Genomic DNA, 16,728 nt, shown 5'->3' with positions numbered 1-16,728 from the left:
AAAAATTTTTTAATTTCTAAAATAATTTATTTCTTATTTTAGCCAATAAAACTACTCAGCACGAGGCATTAAGTCTATAAAAATTTAAAAATAGTACCAGTGTAGCTCACTAATATTTTATAGTGTTTGACTTAGTAGAGAATTTATAATCAACTCAAAAGGAAAGTCCACCAATAAAGCGTAGCCACATAAAAAACAAAAAAAGAAAGATCGAAAATCCATAATTTGGAGTGAAGAATTAAAGCTAATAGTTAAATAAATTTTAGACTAGCATTTCTTAGTTAAATACACTCAAGAAAAATCATTCTGCAAAAATCCTACCTACACACATTTGATTGTTAGAGAGATAATAGATAAATTATAATTAAGTAAATATTACTCAAAAAAGATATTTTTAAAATCAGTTTTAATCTGTTTAAATAGATAAAGATGGGGTGCGTTTAGGATAAAAATTAATAGCAAGTTTTAGTTTATGAAAATAGCATGGGAGAGCATTTTTCAACAGTTTCAGGAAAAGATATTTAAAATATTTAAGTTGTAGTCATGGGCGTAACTTAAGAAAATGAGTAAAGAATATTTGCTTATGATGCACTAACATAAAAATTTAAAGCACTTTTGGTGCCTCAAGGAATGACAATATGGAATTATTCTTGTTTAGTACATTTATCTAATAGAGAAATATTTATTACAGGAGGATTGAGTTCATCTGCTTCAGAAATAAGTAGCCAGGCATATATTTATGATAGCATTAACAATAGAGCAATTAGATTACCAAATATGATATGTCCAAGATATACCCACATTAGCATATTCCATAAAGGTAAACTATATGCAATTGGTGGAAGAGATTATGGTGATGATGACGACAGTGCTATTAGGTCATAATGCGAAAGATTTAACTTTTTTATTCATAAATGGGAGAAAATTAGTAAGTTAAATATCCCCAGATGTACAGGTTTTTCCTTCATATATAAGGACTCTCTCTATGTTTGTGGTGGACTTACTGGCAAAATGCATCGTTCAAGGGCTATTGAAAGATATGATGAGAGCAATGACCGATGGGTTTTATTAGATTTTAAGCTTTCGAGAGGGTTAGAGTGTGGTTCTCTATTCTCAGCTGCTCACTTTTTGCCACCTACTTAAGCAAAAGATAAATTTATTATCGTTGGTGGAAACACTGAAGAGGGATCATAAGATACTATGTATATATACAGTATGAGTGATAAAACTGTCCTTGGTAAATATTTTTATTAAAAATCATTAAAATATTTTTTTAAAAACTATTGGGTATTACAAAATAATAAAGCAAAAAGCGCTTATTTAACAGATTTCTAAAGAGATAAAAAATAACTTTGATATTTAAAAAGGCTAAATTTTCAATTCTATTCATACTTCTTCTAGCTTTTGAAGACGATGAATTCTAATCAATTAATGCTTTATTTTTTTAATATTTATTTTTCTACAGTTTGCCAAAACAAGCAAATAAAAATTATTTTTCAATAAATTATTAATTGATTAACATCATGTTAAACATTGAATTACAAAAACAAAACTAGAACATTTTGATGATAAACTATTTAATTTATTTTTTTTAACATAAAAGGAGGACCTAGTATGAACTAAAAAAGAGTTTTACAAAAAGCTATCGCTTACAGCAATAAGGTACATATTTTTGGAGGTTCAGAGACTGATGGTGTTGAGGTTTACGATTAAAGTGCTAATAATTGGAAAGAGGATAAGCTACAAACATTTTCTTTATTTGTTTCTCCCTAAGATATTGACTTATTCTCTTATTCTTAACCTCCTGTTACTATTCCTGATGAGATCCCTTTATCATCCAAGATTAATTAATCTCATGTACAACAATAAAATTAATGTAATTTAAGATATTTTATTAGATATTATAAAAATTCACCCATGAGATATTTCATATATATGCCCACTAATTAATATACAAAAAAATATATAAAAAACTGATGTTTATTTATTTTAAATTGTTTTTACTTTTTTATAATTTGGAAAGAAATTTTTCTTTGAATTAGTGTTTTGATCCTCTAAAAATATTTAATAATGTTAATAACTAGCAAATATAACTTAAGGAGTATAGAATGGGGTTATTTAATATAATATTAATGTAGAAAAAGTGAATGAAGAAGATGAAAATTCAAATGGGAAGATTCTCAGTAGCAACGACTTAAAAAAATCGAATTTAAAAGGAGAAGACAAAAAATTTCATATTGAGACTGAATTATCTCCTATCGCTAAAAGTTTAATTAAGGAAGATTTAATTGTTGAAAAATCTTATTTGTTCGGCACCGATATTGATCCTTTTATATTAGAAATAGATTTCTTAAATGCTAAAATAGAGAAAAAAAGTGTTCCATTGTAGATTCGTTTATTCTAATATTAAAGTGCAGTTGCTGTAAAAGAAAAGAATTTAATTTTGTTGATGGGAGGAGTGCATGATGGAATGAATAAAACTGTTAATTATACCTACACACTTGACGTTGAAAAATTTGTTGGAAAGAGAACTGAAAATATGATAGTTGGTGCTTATGCATTTGCTACTCTTGCTATTTATCCATATGTTTATGCGATAGGAGGTAAATAAAGTACTGATTTATCACAGAGCAACAGTACTTATCCAGTTATATTGAATTCTACCCAAAGATTTAATTTAGAAACAATGAAATGGGAAAAATTACCAAATTTAAATGTTAAAAGAGTATCTGCAATGGTCACTAACTTCTCAAATAAAATATACGTTTTTGGAGGATTCAAGGGAGATATGGAGTAGGTTAGGCCTAATGAAATTGAAGTTTACAATTAACATTCCCCTGCTAAAGATTCTAAAGGTTAACCTATTTGGGAGGTTATATCTGTGAAATTTCCTATTGGATTGGAAGGAGCTCCTCTTCTTAAAGTGAATCTATTGAACTAGGAACGCCCAGATATCATATTATTTGGAGGAAGGACTTCGAGTGGAGAAATTAAATACATATCTAAATTATCTTTAGAGATAGATTAGACATAATCTGAAAAGTAAACTGAGAATGAAGAAGAGGAAGAACAAAATGATGAAGAGCCTCAGCTTTCACTAAAGTTGGATAAACTTAATCAAATGATTTAGAGCAGGTGTCTCCACAAAGTAATTTAGCCTTACAAAAATTTTGTTCTAGTATTAGGTGGCTAGTTTGAGCCATATGTTGAGTGTGTTGATATCTCCAAGAATTACACTTCTGCAGCTCTATCCTAAGTTCCTCATATTGATTTGATGGCAAAGACACTTAGTTCTTTCATTAAGAAACTCAAAGATCACACATTAAAGCAATGCTCATTTACCTATTTTTGAAGTGTTTTTATAATAATAAAAATGAAACTCTAAATATAAATAGAATTGAAAAATAAAAAATGGAAACATAAATAAAAAAATTGAACCTATAAAGTTAAACCATGCATGTAATTGAATAAAAATAAAGCTAAATAATTTTTTTTTACAAATAAAACAAATCCATAAAAAACATATAAAAGATTTTTATCTTGAATGAAAATAAATTAAAATAAACTTATATAAATGATATTTCTATTTTGTATATAGTAAGAATTATTGAATATTTCTATTAACTTTATTATTTAACTGATAAATTTAAAACATAGTTTAAATTATATTGTAAATATATAAATAAATCAATTAATATACTGTAAATGCTCATTAATTAATGTATTTTTTCCTTAAATTTTTAAAAAATCAAATAACATAATATCTTAATTAATTTATTTTTTTATACTTAGCGAATGCCTTAATTAATGAGTATTTACAGTAATATTATATGAATTTAAAAATCAGGCTTAAGTAAAATATTAGAATTATTAATATTAGAATAACTCAATAACCACAAAAAATAAATATTTAATGATATAATAATTTTAAAGTACTTTATTTATGTTGAGTTTTGGTATCTCTAAGTAAGTTTATTAAATAATTTCTTAATTATTTTATTTATTCAAAAATAAAAAAATAGAAATAATATAAATAATAAAATAAATACACATACTTATTATGAATTATAAATAATATAAATTTAAATAAATATTCTAATTAATTATAAACGTTTGTTTCTTTTAAATTACTGTGAAAGTATTAAGTTAAAATATGTTTTTTCATATTTATTGTTTACACCAAATCAGCTACTGTTCACTATTCAATCAACTACTATCTATTTTTATTCTCATTTAGCATTTGAAAATTGCTTCTCAATTTATTTTTACATCTCCCTATTTCAATTTAAAAGGTAAGATATTAAACATTGTTTTTTTGACACTTAATTATCGTTGAAAAAAAAATATTTAATTTTAACAAATCATTATAAACTATTTATTCCTAGTCATTAATTAATTTCATGTTTCTTTAATCAAAATTTTTTATTCTTAATAATAAATTGCTTATTTAAGTTAATGTAAATTTTACTTTCTTTAAACTAACTTAAAGTCATTTTTATATGATTTTTTTTAGAATTAATATAAATGAATAATTTATATAAAATCTATCATAATCTTATAATATTTTAATTGATTAGATGACTTTACAATATATAAAAATTCTGTTTTTTTAGTATGAAAATTATAAAATTTGATTGATTTTGCTTTTAAATGCAAATTAATTTAAAAAAACTCAAAACAATCAAAATAGAATTTAAATTACTCAAAAGTTCTTTCTTGGCTCTATTTTGAGTCATGGCTTATATCTCTTTATCTCTGACTTTCTCTGCTTTTAGTATTATAGTTACCATATCGTTTATTATCTTTTTATTACTTATCTTTGTTTCTTGAATTTGATCTTTTGTATTCACTCTTTTTTATACTATTTCCTCTATTTTTTATAATGTTAAATTAAATTTATTTGATAAGCGCTACAAAATACCTTGAATTAGTTCTTGTTCTTGACCTGTTGTTTGAGTGCATTTATTTTTTAGAATCGAATTTCTTTTGATTCTTTTCAAGATAACTTTCTTTTTCTTTGTCTCTGCGATCTCTGCTACTACCTCTTTCTCTATTTTATTTTAAACTTCTAACAAAATATTATGGTTATTATTTGAGTTATTTGTAGGATAAAATAAACTTACTTGCTGTAATCTTTATATTGATTTGCTTCTTCTGATCTTCTTTTTGGAGATTATGATTTTTTTCTGTTATAAGAGTGAGATTTATCTCTGTAGTCTCTCTGCTCTCTCAAAGAATTTGGATTAGCATTATTATAAGAGTAATTTTAATTATTGTAATTGTTAAACTATCTCAAACTGTTATTTTATTAGTTGTTATTCTAGTGCTAGTTATTATGGTAATAATGCTAATAGCTTCCTCCTCTGTTTTACTCAGGAGATCTTCTGTCTATTCAAACAAATATTTTTATTTTTTATTTTAAATAGCTAATTCAATTAAATAAGTTACCGTTTTTCAAAGGTCTTTGAGTTGAGTTTTACTAGTTATAATTATTAGTATTGTTTCCATTATTGTTGCTATTGTTGTTATTGCTGTTGCTATTATTAGCTCTGATTGGGTATTGATAATTTTTAGTTCTATTTAAATAATATACATTTAGATAAAAGAAAACCTGTGTTAGTATTTACCCTCTTGAAGAACCTCTATATTCTTAGGAATTAGATCTATTTTTTATGTAATTAAAATTAACTCCTTAATTTCATATAAAAATATTTGTTGATTACCTTGAACTCTTTTTTGCCTTTGAGGATCTACGATATTCTGTTCTATTTTATATTAATATTTTAAATTTCATATATAAATGAATGAGGCTTATCAATAGATTTATTTTTATATTTTCAACTTTCAAATAGTTTTTAAAATAAAAAAGATCATGAATTTCTTAAACTTATTTTTATGAATACCTTTTCTCTGCAGATTGTCTCTTTGGAGAATAGTTTTTATTTTATTAATTTTGCTGACTTTGTTAGGAGTAATTATTATAATTTCCCTATTTAAGTTATTAAAATGATGCTAATTTGCTTTATTTTGTCTTTATAAAAATAAATACCTTATCTATTTTTTATTAGAATAATATTAAAATTTTTGAGATTTTATAATCATTTACTTACTCATTTTAACTTCTGGGCTTTGAGAAGGTGAAAGATTCTTTAAGAAATCATCGCTAACACCTAAAGTTCTATATTTTTTTAACAATTCATCTAAAGTTGGATCTTATTTGCATGCTGCACAATCCCTAAGAAATTTCTAACATTCTCTACAATTTTCTAAAATATGCACTTCTTGGTCTAGAACATGCTCATCAGAAGTAACCAAGTGTCTAATAAAATGATAAAAGGTACTTAATATAAAAAAATCATTTTTTGTTAAATGAGTTAAAATATTGAATAGTATTTGCTTCTTTATAAATTAATTAGGTCTATAAAAACCAAAACAAAACAAACAAAAATAATGAAAGAAATATGAAATTATTTTATTAGATAAAAATTTTAAGAATTTATTTTTTCATTTAAATAATAAATAGCTTTTTATTAATTAAACTTGCTTCTGAAATAAAAATATATTACTAGGGAACTGCTTGCATTTGTGTAGGCTAATTGATAACATTAGCTTCTTAAATTTCGCTTTACTATTTTATTAAAATATTTTGTAAAATTAAATAGTATTTTCAAATGAAAGTTAGTATTTAAAAGAGTTTGCTGAGGATATACTTTATTGTAAAATTTAGTTTTTGGGATGCTTTTTATTATCTTAGCAGATCAAAAATTTGCCAATTTATTCATTTATTAATTATTATATGCATGTATTAATAACATAAAAATTTATCTTTATTTGAAATGTATTCCTCATTATTTTATTGTAAAACATTTCTTCTAATCAATATATATTTTAATATGACTTATATCAACACTAATCTGAAATAAATCTAGATTGATTTTGAACAAACCACTTCCTATTAATTTATATTTGACTCATTTAGGGGATATATATCTATCTACCATAATCAGCAAACCAAAAAGTTTAAATTAAGCTAAATAAAACTCTACCATGTTGTAAATAATCTAAAACTAAGCTTAAACTATTAATATTTGGCTTTTCCTTAAGTTTATCTTTGAATGAAACCTAGTTTTTAAGTGTCTTTGTAAACTATCTGTCTGCTACTTTTTGGAATACTTTATTATGACTTAATTAGTTATCAGAATTTAAATTAATTAGAAGTTTTTAGGTAAAATTAGTATTTTTAATTGTATCAATCAAATTGATAATAAATAAATAAATAAATATACAAAGCAAATTATTTCACTATTCAAAATTTCTTTGTAAAATTTGGTGATTTCTACTTAAATCTATATATATGAGCAAATTAATTATTAATTAATTGTGAATAAAATATGCATCTACTAAAGATATCAATTATTAAGTTTATTAATCTTACATGATATACTAATAACTACTTCAAAATTTATCATTTATTTATCAAAAACTAGCAAGAAAATAAAATTAATTTATTTTCAATATTCTACTTAATTAAAAATAAAAATACTTAAAAACAATATTTATTTAAAATAAAGAAAACATATATATTGCTTATGTATAAATTTCTATTTTAATATAAAAATCCTAAAATCTTTGTAAATGTTGAATAAAATTTTTGAAATCTATATTTTATAATAACTTAACTTAAATTTATATAATTATATTTTCGAATTAATAAAATGTTCTAAATTTAAGAAAAAATTACTTGACTAAAACTTATTTGGAATAGTACCTAAATAATATAATTTATATAGTATTTATATTAATAAATATTTAATGTTAGCAGTATATGAAGTATGTAGTATAATCAAAGAAATAAATCAATTTATAAATATAGAAATTCTTCTTAGGTCAAATGTGTTAGATATTAAATATCAATCACCATGATAGATTTTTTATTGACATATTGAGATAAACAGCTCATATTTTTGTATATAAAACATCTCAATCTTAATATATTTTTTTTTAGGAATTTTTTTCTAAATAAATTTGAAAAAAAAAATAATTAGAACTTATTTAGGTAAAAACAATTTTGATGAAAAATTATATCCAATGAAATCTAAATACAATAATTTACATACTTTCTATCTTAATACAAATGTAATAAATAAAAAGAAAATACTCTATCTATTTCTGATTTTGATTTATTTAATATCTTCTAATAAATATTTATACAAAAATATTTATCCAAAATATTAAATGATGCATTTGAAAAATTAAATCTTATCTAAAGTAGTTCATAGCTATATATAAAATATCTTAATCTTAATGATTTTATAAGCTTATTTTTGAAATAAAATAATTTAACTATTAACTCTTTTTACTATTAAATATAAGTAAGTAAACTAATAATCAAATCATCTTCTTTCTAAAATAAGAATGTATTTATTTATTTATATATGATTATTTTGAATTTTTTTAGTTGATATTTGTTTGTTTTAGTGGTAAAAAGAAGATTATTAAATTATAAGCAAAATATTTACAATAAATAAATGAAAGATAAAATAAATTTAATTTAATCTAATTTAACATATTGTTATTCTTATTTTATATTTGATAGTAAAATAAACATTTAATTAGTTATTAATTAGTTATTGAGTTTTTTAGTATTTTTTATAAATTAGTGATTATAGATTTCATTTTAGTGTTCATAGACATAGGTTCAATTCTTAAGTGATTTAACTTAGTAAATTTATATTTAACAATTTAAGTTTTTACTCATATTCTTACTATTTAATGCTGTCGCCTTCTTCTTAAAAGAAATTTGCTAAATTACTATATGACTCGACTAGGTCAGGATGGTTTCCAGAGAACAGATCTTCTCTTACTTTCAAAGCTTTTAAGAAGAAATCTAGAGCAAATTTTCTGTTACCTAGCTTTTAATAGGTAACTGCAACGCTGTTTAGTTGCTTTGCAATATCAGAGTTTTTCTCATCATTGTACAGAGACTTTCTGATGGTCAAAGATTTTAGTTTATAGGCCAGCGATGTTTGATGATCACCTTTTCTGCTATAATAAATAGCAAGATTTTAATATGAATCAGCTACTTCAGGATGCTGTTCTGTTTGATAAACTTTAATTCTCATCTCCAAAGCCTTTTAATCATATTCATAAGCTTTTTCTTCATCACCCAGTTTTTCATAAGTTACTGCAATACTACTGAGAGATTCAGCGATTTCAGGATGATTGTCTTAGTAGATCTTTTTTCTAATTTCTAGAGCCTTTAGTTTATGTTCTAAAGCTTTTTGATTTTCTCCTATTCTTCCATAAGAAATAGCAACACTGTTTAATGATTCAGCTACGTCAGCATGCTCTTGTTTGTATATTCTTTCTCTCATTTGCAAAGATTTTATCTTAAGTTCCAAAGCTTTCTTATCACTTCCTATTCTTTCATAGCAAATTCCTAGATTATTATAGGATTCAGCTACATCAGGATGATCTCCCTCATATAGTCTTGATCTCATTTTTAAAGCCTTTTTTTCATACTCCAAAGCCTTTTAGTAATTCCTCTATCTCTCATAACAGACTCCCATATTACTGTAAGATTGTGCAAGTTCAGGGTGATCTTGATTGTAAAGAGCTTCTCTCATTTTCATGGCTTATAAATCATATTCTTGGGCGACCTCATCGAATCCTAATTTTTCATAGGCAACAGCAACATTGTTTAAAGACTCAGCTATGTCTGGATGGTTTTTTAAATAGAGGATTTCTCTAATGTAAAGTGATTTTAATTCATAGTCTAAGGCTTTAGAATAATCTCCCTGTCTCGAATAGAAAGCAGCAATACTGTTATAGGATTCTGCAAGGTCAGGATGTTTACCGTGATAAAGTGCTTCCCTCATTTTCAAAGCTCTTAAGAAATAATCTTGAGCTTCTTTGTAGTTTCCCAATCTTTCATATGAAATAGCTACACTGTTTAAGGAAAAAGCAAGATCATGGTGATTACCTTAGAATAGAGTCTCCCTAATTTTTAAGGCTTTGAGTTTATATTCGAGGGATGTTTTGTCATCTCCAAGTCTTTCATATGAAACTGCAATTCTGCAATAAGACTATGCAAGTTTGGAGGGTTCATCATTCTATAGAGCTTCTCTCATTTTAACAGCCTTAAAATCATATTGTTAAGCTGTTTTATTGTCTCCTAGCACTTCGTATGTTTATGCTAATGAATTAAAAATCTCAATTAAGTCTGGGTGATTTCCAGTATTTATTTATTCTCTCATATTCAAAGCTTTTAGTTTATATTCCAAAGCTTTTTTGTGTTGGACAAGCTTTTCATATGTTGATGCGATATTAAGATAAGACCTAATAATTTCAGGATGCTCCATGCCATATAAGCTTTCTCTCAACTCTAATGTTTTTAAATCCTACTCGAGGGCCAGTTTATATTCTTCTTAAGTTGTATACGAAATTGCAAAACTATTTATAGCATCAGAGATATCATAGTGAAGTTAGTCTTTATATAATTGCTTTCTTTAACTTAAGCAATTGGTTAATATTTTATCAGATTCTTTAAATCTGTGTTCGCTACTTAAAATAAGAGCATACATACTTTAAATTTACAAAAAATCTGAATTGTTAAAATTAGTGTTTAGCTGAGCTATTTTTATAGACTAAATCAAATTATTTCCAGGATTTTTATTTAATTGAGCTGTTAAAAAATATAAATATGAAAGGTATTTATGAGTGTGTAGATTTTAAGCTTTGTAGCTCGAAATCAGTTTAACAATTCTAAGATATTCTTATTCTCTGTTGATCTATTACTTTGAAAACTCGCTAAGTAAAATCGCTCTTAATTTAAGAGAATTAAATCTATTATTAGGATCCTTGCAAGTCATATAATATTTGATAAACATCATAAGAGAAAGTTAAACAGGATCATCAATTTTTTATTCTAAGAATTTACCTTCCCTAATATCGCTTATTGAAAATTTATCTTATGGTAAATTAAACAAAGTCATTAATGTGAGACCCATGCTGTAAACATCAGATTTATCTTACATTTTTAGTACAGAAGTTTAATTTTTAATGCATTCCATTTATTCTGGAGAGTAAAACTTGATTTCCTCTTATGAGATTTTTTAATTTGATGAAATTAATGAAAATCTACCAAAATTTGATAGTTTGTATTATCCGTTTTACATTTTTAAAATATTTCTGGGATTTAGTTATAGGTGGGTAATATCATTAGAATGTATTTCTGTTAGAGCATTGATAAGCTAAAAGAAAATATTAATTAAATTCTAATTAGTGAAATCTTTCTATTACAACTTAATTTCTGATTCTAAATCGCATTCAAATATCTCAGTGATTTAAACCAAACCTAGAACAGGCTCTATTAAGAATTACTAAAAGACTTTTAAGATGTAATAGTTATGGTTAATCTGATCAAGCTTAAACTGCTCGCTTATGATTTTTTAAAGGACTTATTCTTGCTCTTATTTAAATTTTTCAAAGCAATTTCCTTTTTGGGCATTGAACTAAGGAAGTTGTACAAAAATAGCGACTTCTGCTTTTGTTTTAATATTGTATCCAGCCATCACAAATTCAGAAACCCCATGTCTGCATATAACCTTTTTGACTCTATAAGACTTGGAGTATAGTTCAATTAGTATAATCATTAACTTGCAACTAGTAGCTTTGTCATCATTCAACTTAACATTTAAAAAGTCATTATAAATTTAATTTAACTCGCTTAGAGTTAGTTAGCTTTGAGCCAGATAATCAGACAAATTAATTTCAATGATAAATTCGTAAATTTTCTAACTTTATGATTTGAATCCAATTTTCTCTATCTCACTATTTTAAGTCTTTTTTATAAAGAGTTATTACTATCCTGAATTTTTGTAAATGTAAAATAAATTAAAACTTACTTTGAAGTACATGTTTTGAATGCTATCTTGGCTTTAAATATCGTTTTTCTCTTCTTCTTTTTCTTCAAGTTAGCCTTAAATATCTTTTCTCTGACTGATTTCTTAGAGTTATATTGACTTATTCAGCTAATCCCTGAGCCAATTCTACATATAGTAAAAATATATTATTAGAAAAAGTTTTGACAAAGTATTCTTACATCTGTCTTTTAAGAGTATTCGTCGTTCTTTTCACTCACTTCATCTCTTTGGATCTTTTGTGGAGGTTCATCATCAGAAGACCCAGGAGAGTAAGGAGATTTCTTCTCTTCTTTTTTTAGCATACAATTTTCATAGTCATCTTCTTGAGTTGTCAACAAATTCACTAAATTTCCTTCTTTCCTTATATCTTTAGCAGACTAATATTGGCGATAGATTAGCGGAATCGAACTCTTTTATTAGTTTCTATTATCATTTTACTATTTCGAAAGAGTTTTTTACATTTTGGATACATCCTGGTTTTAGTCATCTTTGAAGCTTACTTGCTACTTAGTCAACAAAGTAAGTTCTTGTTGCATAACTTAGGTAAGCATTTTCTAATAAAAATTTCAGTATAAAAAGGAAAACTGATTGATTTTAATCACAAAAAAGCGCTTTTAAATGGGTTTAATTTAAAAAAGATAAATTCTTCAAGATTTAGAGTTAATTTGTTATGAGAAGTATTTTTATTGATTGCTGTACCTCTTTATAAAGCTAAATACTTCTACTTTATATGAATTTGAAATAAGTTAATAAAGGATTGCTTTTTGATTGGATTGTTTGGCTATTTTTTTTTTAATTAAATAAATTAATTATAAAAATTGTATTTCATCAAATTAGGATATATACCCATCTCTTCACCACCCCATACCAATAAAAGCTGTTTCTTTTAATTACCAATTTTCATATGAATATCTCTCAAAATCTCAATCTAAAGAGGATTATTTTCAAAAAAATCAAATAATTGCATCACTTTGATCTATATTTTAAATCATAGTACGCATTATTAAGTTATCACAGTAAAATTGTTTCTTCTTAGCTTTAATTATTGTTAATATTTGTTTTAATATTATCAACACATAAAGTTAAGGAAATGATGGAATATATTTAACATGCACTTCTATTTTCTAATTACGTATATTTCTATTTTGATTAATAAGAAATTTCGTGAATTAGAAAGCTAATAAATACATTAATTTGTAAATATAGACTATAATCTTCATGAAAAGTAGTTCATCTATTCCTGAAATAAAATTAAGTATTCCTTAAGGATGTTTTAAATATAAAGTAGATTCTAGTTATTTACTATATAGTACAATTTTTGACATTCAGTAAAATAAATACTTCAAAATTAAATAGATTCTCCTCTTTCCATTTGCTGTATTCGATCTTTATCACTAATAATTTAAGAAAATGAGTTTGCTTAACAAGAGTTTTTACTTAATATGTTAAGCTGTTTAAGGCAAGCCCAAGTCTCTAATACATTTATTGAATATAATACTATTTCAAGTGTAATACTTTTTTTAATATATTTCAATTAAATATATTTTAAATTTTATTTCTGAGCTCTCATTACAAAAAAAAGAAGTAAATAATTTGAATAAATGAAATAATATACGAAATCTATATTATGATAAAAAGCAAAACATTTAATATTATTAAGAGTCTTTTAGAAATTTGAATAAAAAAGGTAATTTCTCTTTATTAATAAACAAAATCTTCATTGAATAATTTAAAAAAGGAAAATTTCATTAATTAATTGACAGATATTTTCTAATATTAATAAATTCTGCAAATAGAAAATAAAAGATAACATTAACCTAAAAATTAACCATTGTCGAAAAATTTAATAAAATAAAGTAATATTTTTTATAAATTTTTACATTTGTAAGAAAAGCTATCTATCTTTCATCAATAATTTGTTATGCTTATAAGTTGATGAAAAAATTAAATTAAATAAGTAAATACTGCTTTTTGATGTATTCCAAAAGCTTAACATGAATATTTTATATTAAATTTTATTGATTTAGAGCATAATTAACTAGTTGGATATGTGGAGATATTTAATTGTTAAGCTTATCTTTATTTTTAATTTTTTTTACTCAATTTTTATAAAGTATATTTCTCTTTTAAGGACACGCATAATATATTAATCAAATTATACTGATGCTTTATTTGCGAAACAAATTTCAAAGAATTTAGGAATAAATCAATAAAATTAAAAGAAATCAAGATATTTCACATATTAGCCCAACTACTAAAAATTATATGCATTTAAATAATCCTTACATTTAGAAAAATAACTATTTATTAGTTCAAAAAAATAAAATTTATGGTAATGACTTTTTTTTCACTGCTTTTATGTAAATTACTGAAAGAGATTCTAGCTTTTTCTAATTAAAATTTCTATTTCCTCAAATTCATCTTATATCATAGATTATTATAATCAATATTTTATAATTATCAAGATATTTTTGAAAAATTTATTTATAATAAATAAAATTGGTTATATAAGACTACTATTTTTAAAACAAGCCCAAAAAAGTTAAGTTTTCTGTATAATATTTATAAATAATTAATATCAATATATATTTGATGATTTTCTTTATGGGAATTAATAATTTTTTATTAATTGTTGGAAATTAATTTCTCCAAAACAAATAACACTTGCAATTTTCCATGGTTAAGCTCTATTAAATTTTTAAGTATGTAAGATTAAAATATTTATAGTGAAGTTCTAATAAAGATGATTAAAATATTTCCATAATTTAAATCAAATAAATTATTTTAAAATAAAAAATATTTCTTTATTAACATATTTAAGGTTTACAATTTTTTTTTTTAATTTTATTAAAAATAGACATTTACATAATTAATAATAATTCTAAAATTTTCTTTTTAATTTTTTAAAAATTTTAGAATTTAAAAAACAGTGATTGATGACTAAGGGATAAGTCGAATTTATTCAATGAGTCGGACATAAAATAATTTGACTAAATGAAACTTTAAAATTGATATTTTATTGACTAAATTTGTATTTAATTTAATAAAATAAGTTTACTGCATATCACAGTATGTGAGACATAGAAATAAGGTAAAGCTTGAATAAAAATTAAAAGGAATTGATAGAGTACCTACATTTGAAGTTCATAATTCTATACTAATAATCAATCTAGGATGGGTTCTAAACTCTTACCACCTAAATTTATGAATAACTTATTTCGAATGGGACTTTACGCGCCTAATTTTAGTTGAGTAAATATCACAGTATGAGAAACAAGGAAATAAGGTGGAATTTGTATAAAAAATCAAAAAAGGTTAATAAAGCTTTTAAGAGAATTTATGTATGTTAATGCAGTGGGTCATTGATCCATCACTGATAAAATTGTCATCATAATAATTTCATAAAATGTTTAGCAACATACATATTCGATCAAAAATTATATATACCTTATTCTACAGTACCTCTGCGTCTTGTATTTTTGGTAAAATTATATCTTAATAAAAGAAGGGCTTAGTTAATGAGATTAATAGTATTTTAAAACAGGTTGTATTGAAATTAGATTTTTTAAAAAATGATATTAATAAAATAGTAACTTTCAATTAATATTTTTTTGCTTAAATTTTAAATAAATTAAATTAAGATGAATTAAAAAATAAAGTTATTTCTTTCTCTATTATAGTTTTAATTTATTAACAATTAAAAAGCAATTATAGAATAGAAAAGTAAAAAATTAATATGTTTTTTATTGATATTAAAAAAAATGTTTAGCTATGCTTTTTAGGTAAAATTCATTAACATTTTAATATAAAACATAAAGAATGATTAAATAATTAACTTTAATCTGACAATCACTTTCCTAAGAGAATGCAAAATCCTGAAAATTAACCTTAGTTTTTACCATCAGGAGTTTCAATTCTATCAGCTGCTACTCTAATACCATAGGATTTTTTAGCATGAGTATAAGGCTGCCATGTTTAATCGCTCAAACCTAGACCTGCCATTTCCATAGAAGTTGGTTTTTTATTTATATCTTCACCTTATTAACTATGAAGATGATGATAACTTCCTCCTATTCTAAACTTAAAATTATACGAAGCACTGTAAGAATTTATTCTCCAATAAGGCTCATAAGACACAGATGTTTAAGCATAACCAATAATCAACTCTAAAGGAGTTTAACATCCCTCTAACACTTTACAATTTATTTGCTTATCTTAAGTAAATATTTCAGGTAATGTTAGATTCTCATTGTACTCAAGTTCTAAAACAGTGTACCTACCTGATAAATCAATAATACATAATTGCTTGATTTTTTAAAAGTTAAAAGCAGGGTATTTTGCTGACTATTATTGATAAATATCTTAGACATTCTCATTTAATAGGTTTTGGTCTTTCCAAAAACTGGAATTATATTCTAAATCATTTCCATGCAATTTTGCCAAAAGCTAGAATCCCTTTTCCTCTGCAATTGCAAGAGGGTTCTTAAAAAAATTCAAATTGTTAATATTTTGTAACTTTGTTTATTATATGACTAATTTTTAATCAGGCTTCATATTTTTAAGCTCATCTAAAAATATACTAAAGGACTCTATTTTATTAAATTTTTTTATTTACTCTATCCATTTATTATTAACATTCAAATAGCAGTAAAAATCATTATCTATTAAAGGATTATTTCTGACTTATTCAAGTGCACTAAGGAAAGGTTTAAATACATTTTTATTGCTTAATTAATCAAAAACTGTTTAAATTAAAATGTCAGCATTTTATTCTGGTGATCGGCTATATACCCTAACCCAGTTC

General features: G+C 23.9%; 4 protein-coding genes across 4 annotated transcripts; 2 read left to right on the top strand and 2 right to left on the bottom strand. All coding sequences in view use genetic code 6, as the record gives it.

Annotated features, from left to right (window-relative positions):
- Positions 1 to 429: 429 nt before the first annotated feature.
- Positions 430 to 3,352, top strand: TTHERM_00107070 (kelch motif protein; the record flags this gene model as incomplete). The annotated part of the gene is made up of 3 exons (XM_001012350.2): positions 430 to 1,237; positions 1,604 to 1,876; positions 2,085 to 3,352. 3 exons carry the CDS (start codon positions 430 to 432, stop codon positions 3,350 to 3,352), a joined length of 2,349 nt encoding a protein of 782 aa, XP_001012350.2.
- Positions 3,353 to 4,229: 877 nt separating this feature from the next.
- On the bottom strand, positions 4,230 to 7,235 carry TTHERM_00107060 (hypothetical protein; the record flags this gene model as incomplete). The annotated part of the gene is made up of 12 exons (XM_001012349.2): positions 7,047 to 7,235; positions 6,567 to 6,628; positions 6,111 to 6,319; positions 6,050 to 6,054; positions 5,904 to 5,989; positions 5,724 to 5,765; positions 5,628 to 5,663; positions 5,449 to 5,576; positions 5,124 to 5,388; positions 4,922 to 5,068; positions 4,703 to 4,870; positions 4,230 to 4,275 (listed from the first exon to the last, which is right to left on the bottom strand). The coding sequence occupies exons 1-12, from the start codon at positions 7,047 to 7,049 to the stop codon at positions 4,230 to 4,232; spliced, it is 1,197 nt and encodes a 398-aa protein (XP_001012349.2). The 5' UTR covers positions 7,050 to 7,235.
- A 1,449-nt stretch (positions 7,236 to 8,684) lies between these two features.
- Positions 8,685 to 12,475, bottom strand: TTHERM_00107040 (tetratricopeptide repeat protein; the record flags this gene model as incomplete). Its single annotated transcript, XM_001012348.2, has 3 exons — positions 8,685 to 11,843; positions 11,907 to 12,050; positions 12,104 to 12,475. The coding sequence occupies 3 exons, from the start codon at positions 12,473 to 12,475 to the stop codon at positions 8,685 to 8,687; spliced, it is 3,675 nt and encodes a 1,224-aa protein (XP_001012348.2).
- A 3,021-nt stretch (positions 12,476 to 15,496) lies between these two features.
- TTHERM_000107039 (hypothetical protein) lies at positions 15,497 to 16,234 on the top strand (the record flags this gene model as incomplete). Its single annotated transcript, XM_012796647.1, has 1 exon — positions 15,497 to 16,234. One exon carries the CDS (start codon positions 15,497 to 15,499, stop codon positions 16,232 to 16,234), a length of 738 nt encoding a protein of 245 aa, XP_012652101.1.
- Positions 16,235 to 16,728: the final 494 nt, after the last annotated feature.

Source organism: Tetrahymena thermophila (assembly GCF_000189635.1).
Source record: "Tetrahymena thermophila SB210 genomic scaffold scf_8254716, whole genome shotgun sequence".
Classification (NCBI taxonomy): domain Eukaryota; phylum Ciliophora; class Oligohymenophorea; order Hymenostomatida; family Tetrahymenidae; genus Tetrahymena; species Tetrahymena thermophila.
The sequence above is the reverse complement of the archived record's forward strand: the minus strand, read 5'-3'. Positions and strand labels throughout refer to the sequence as shown.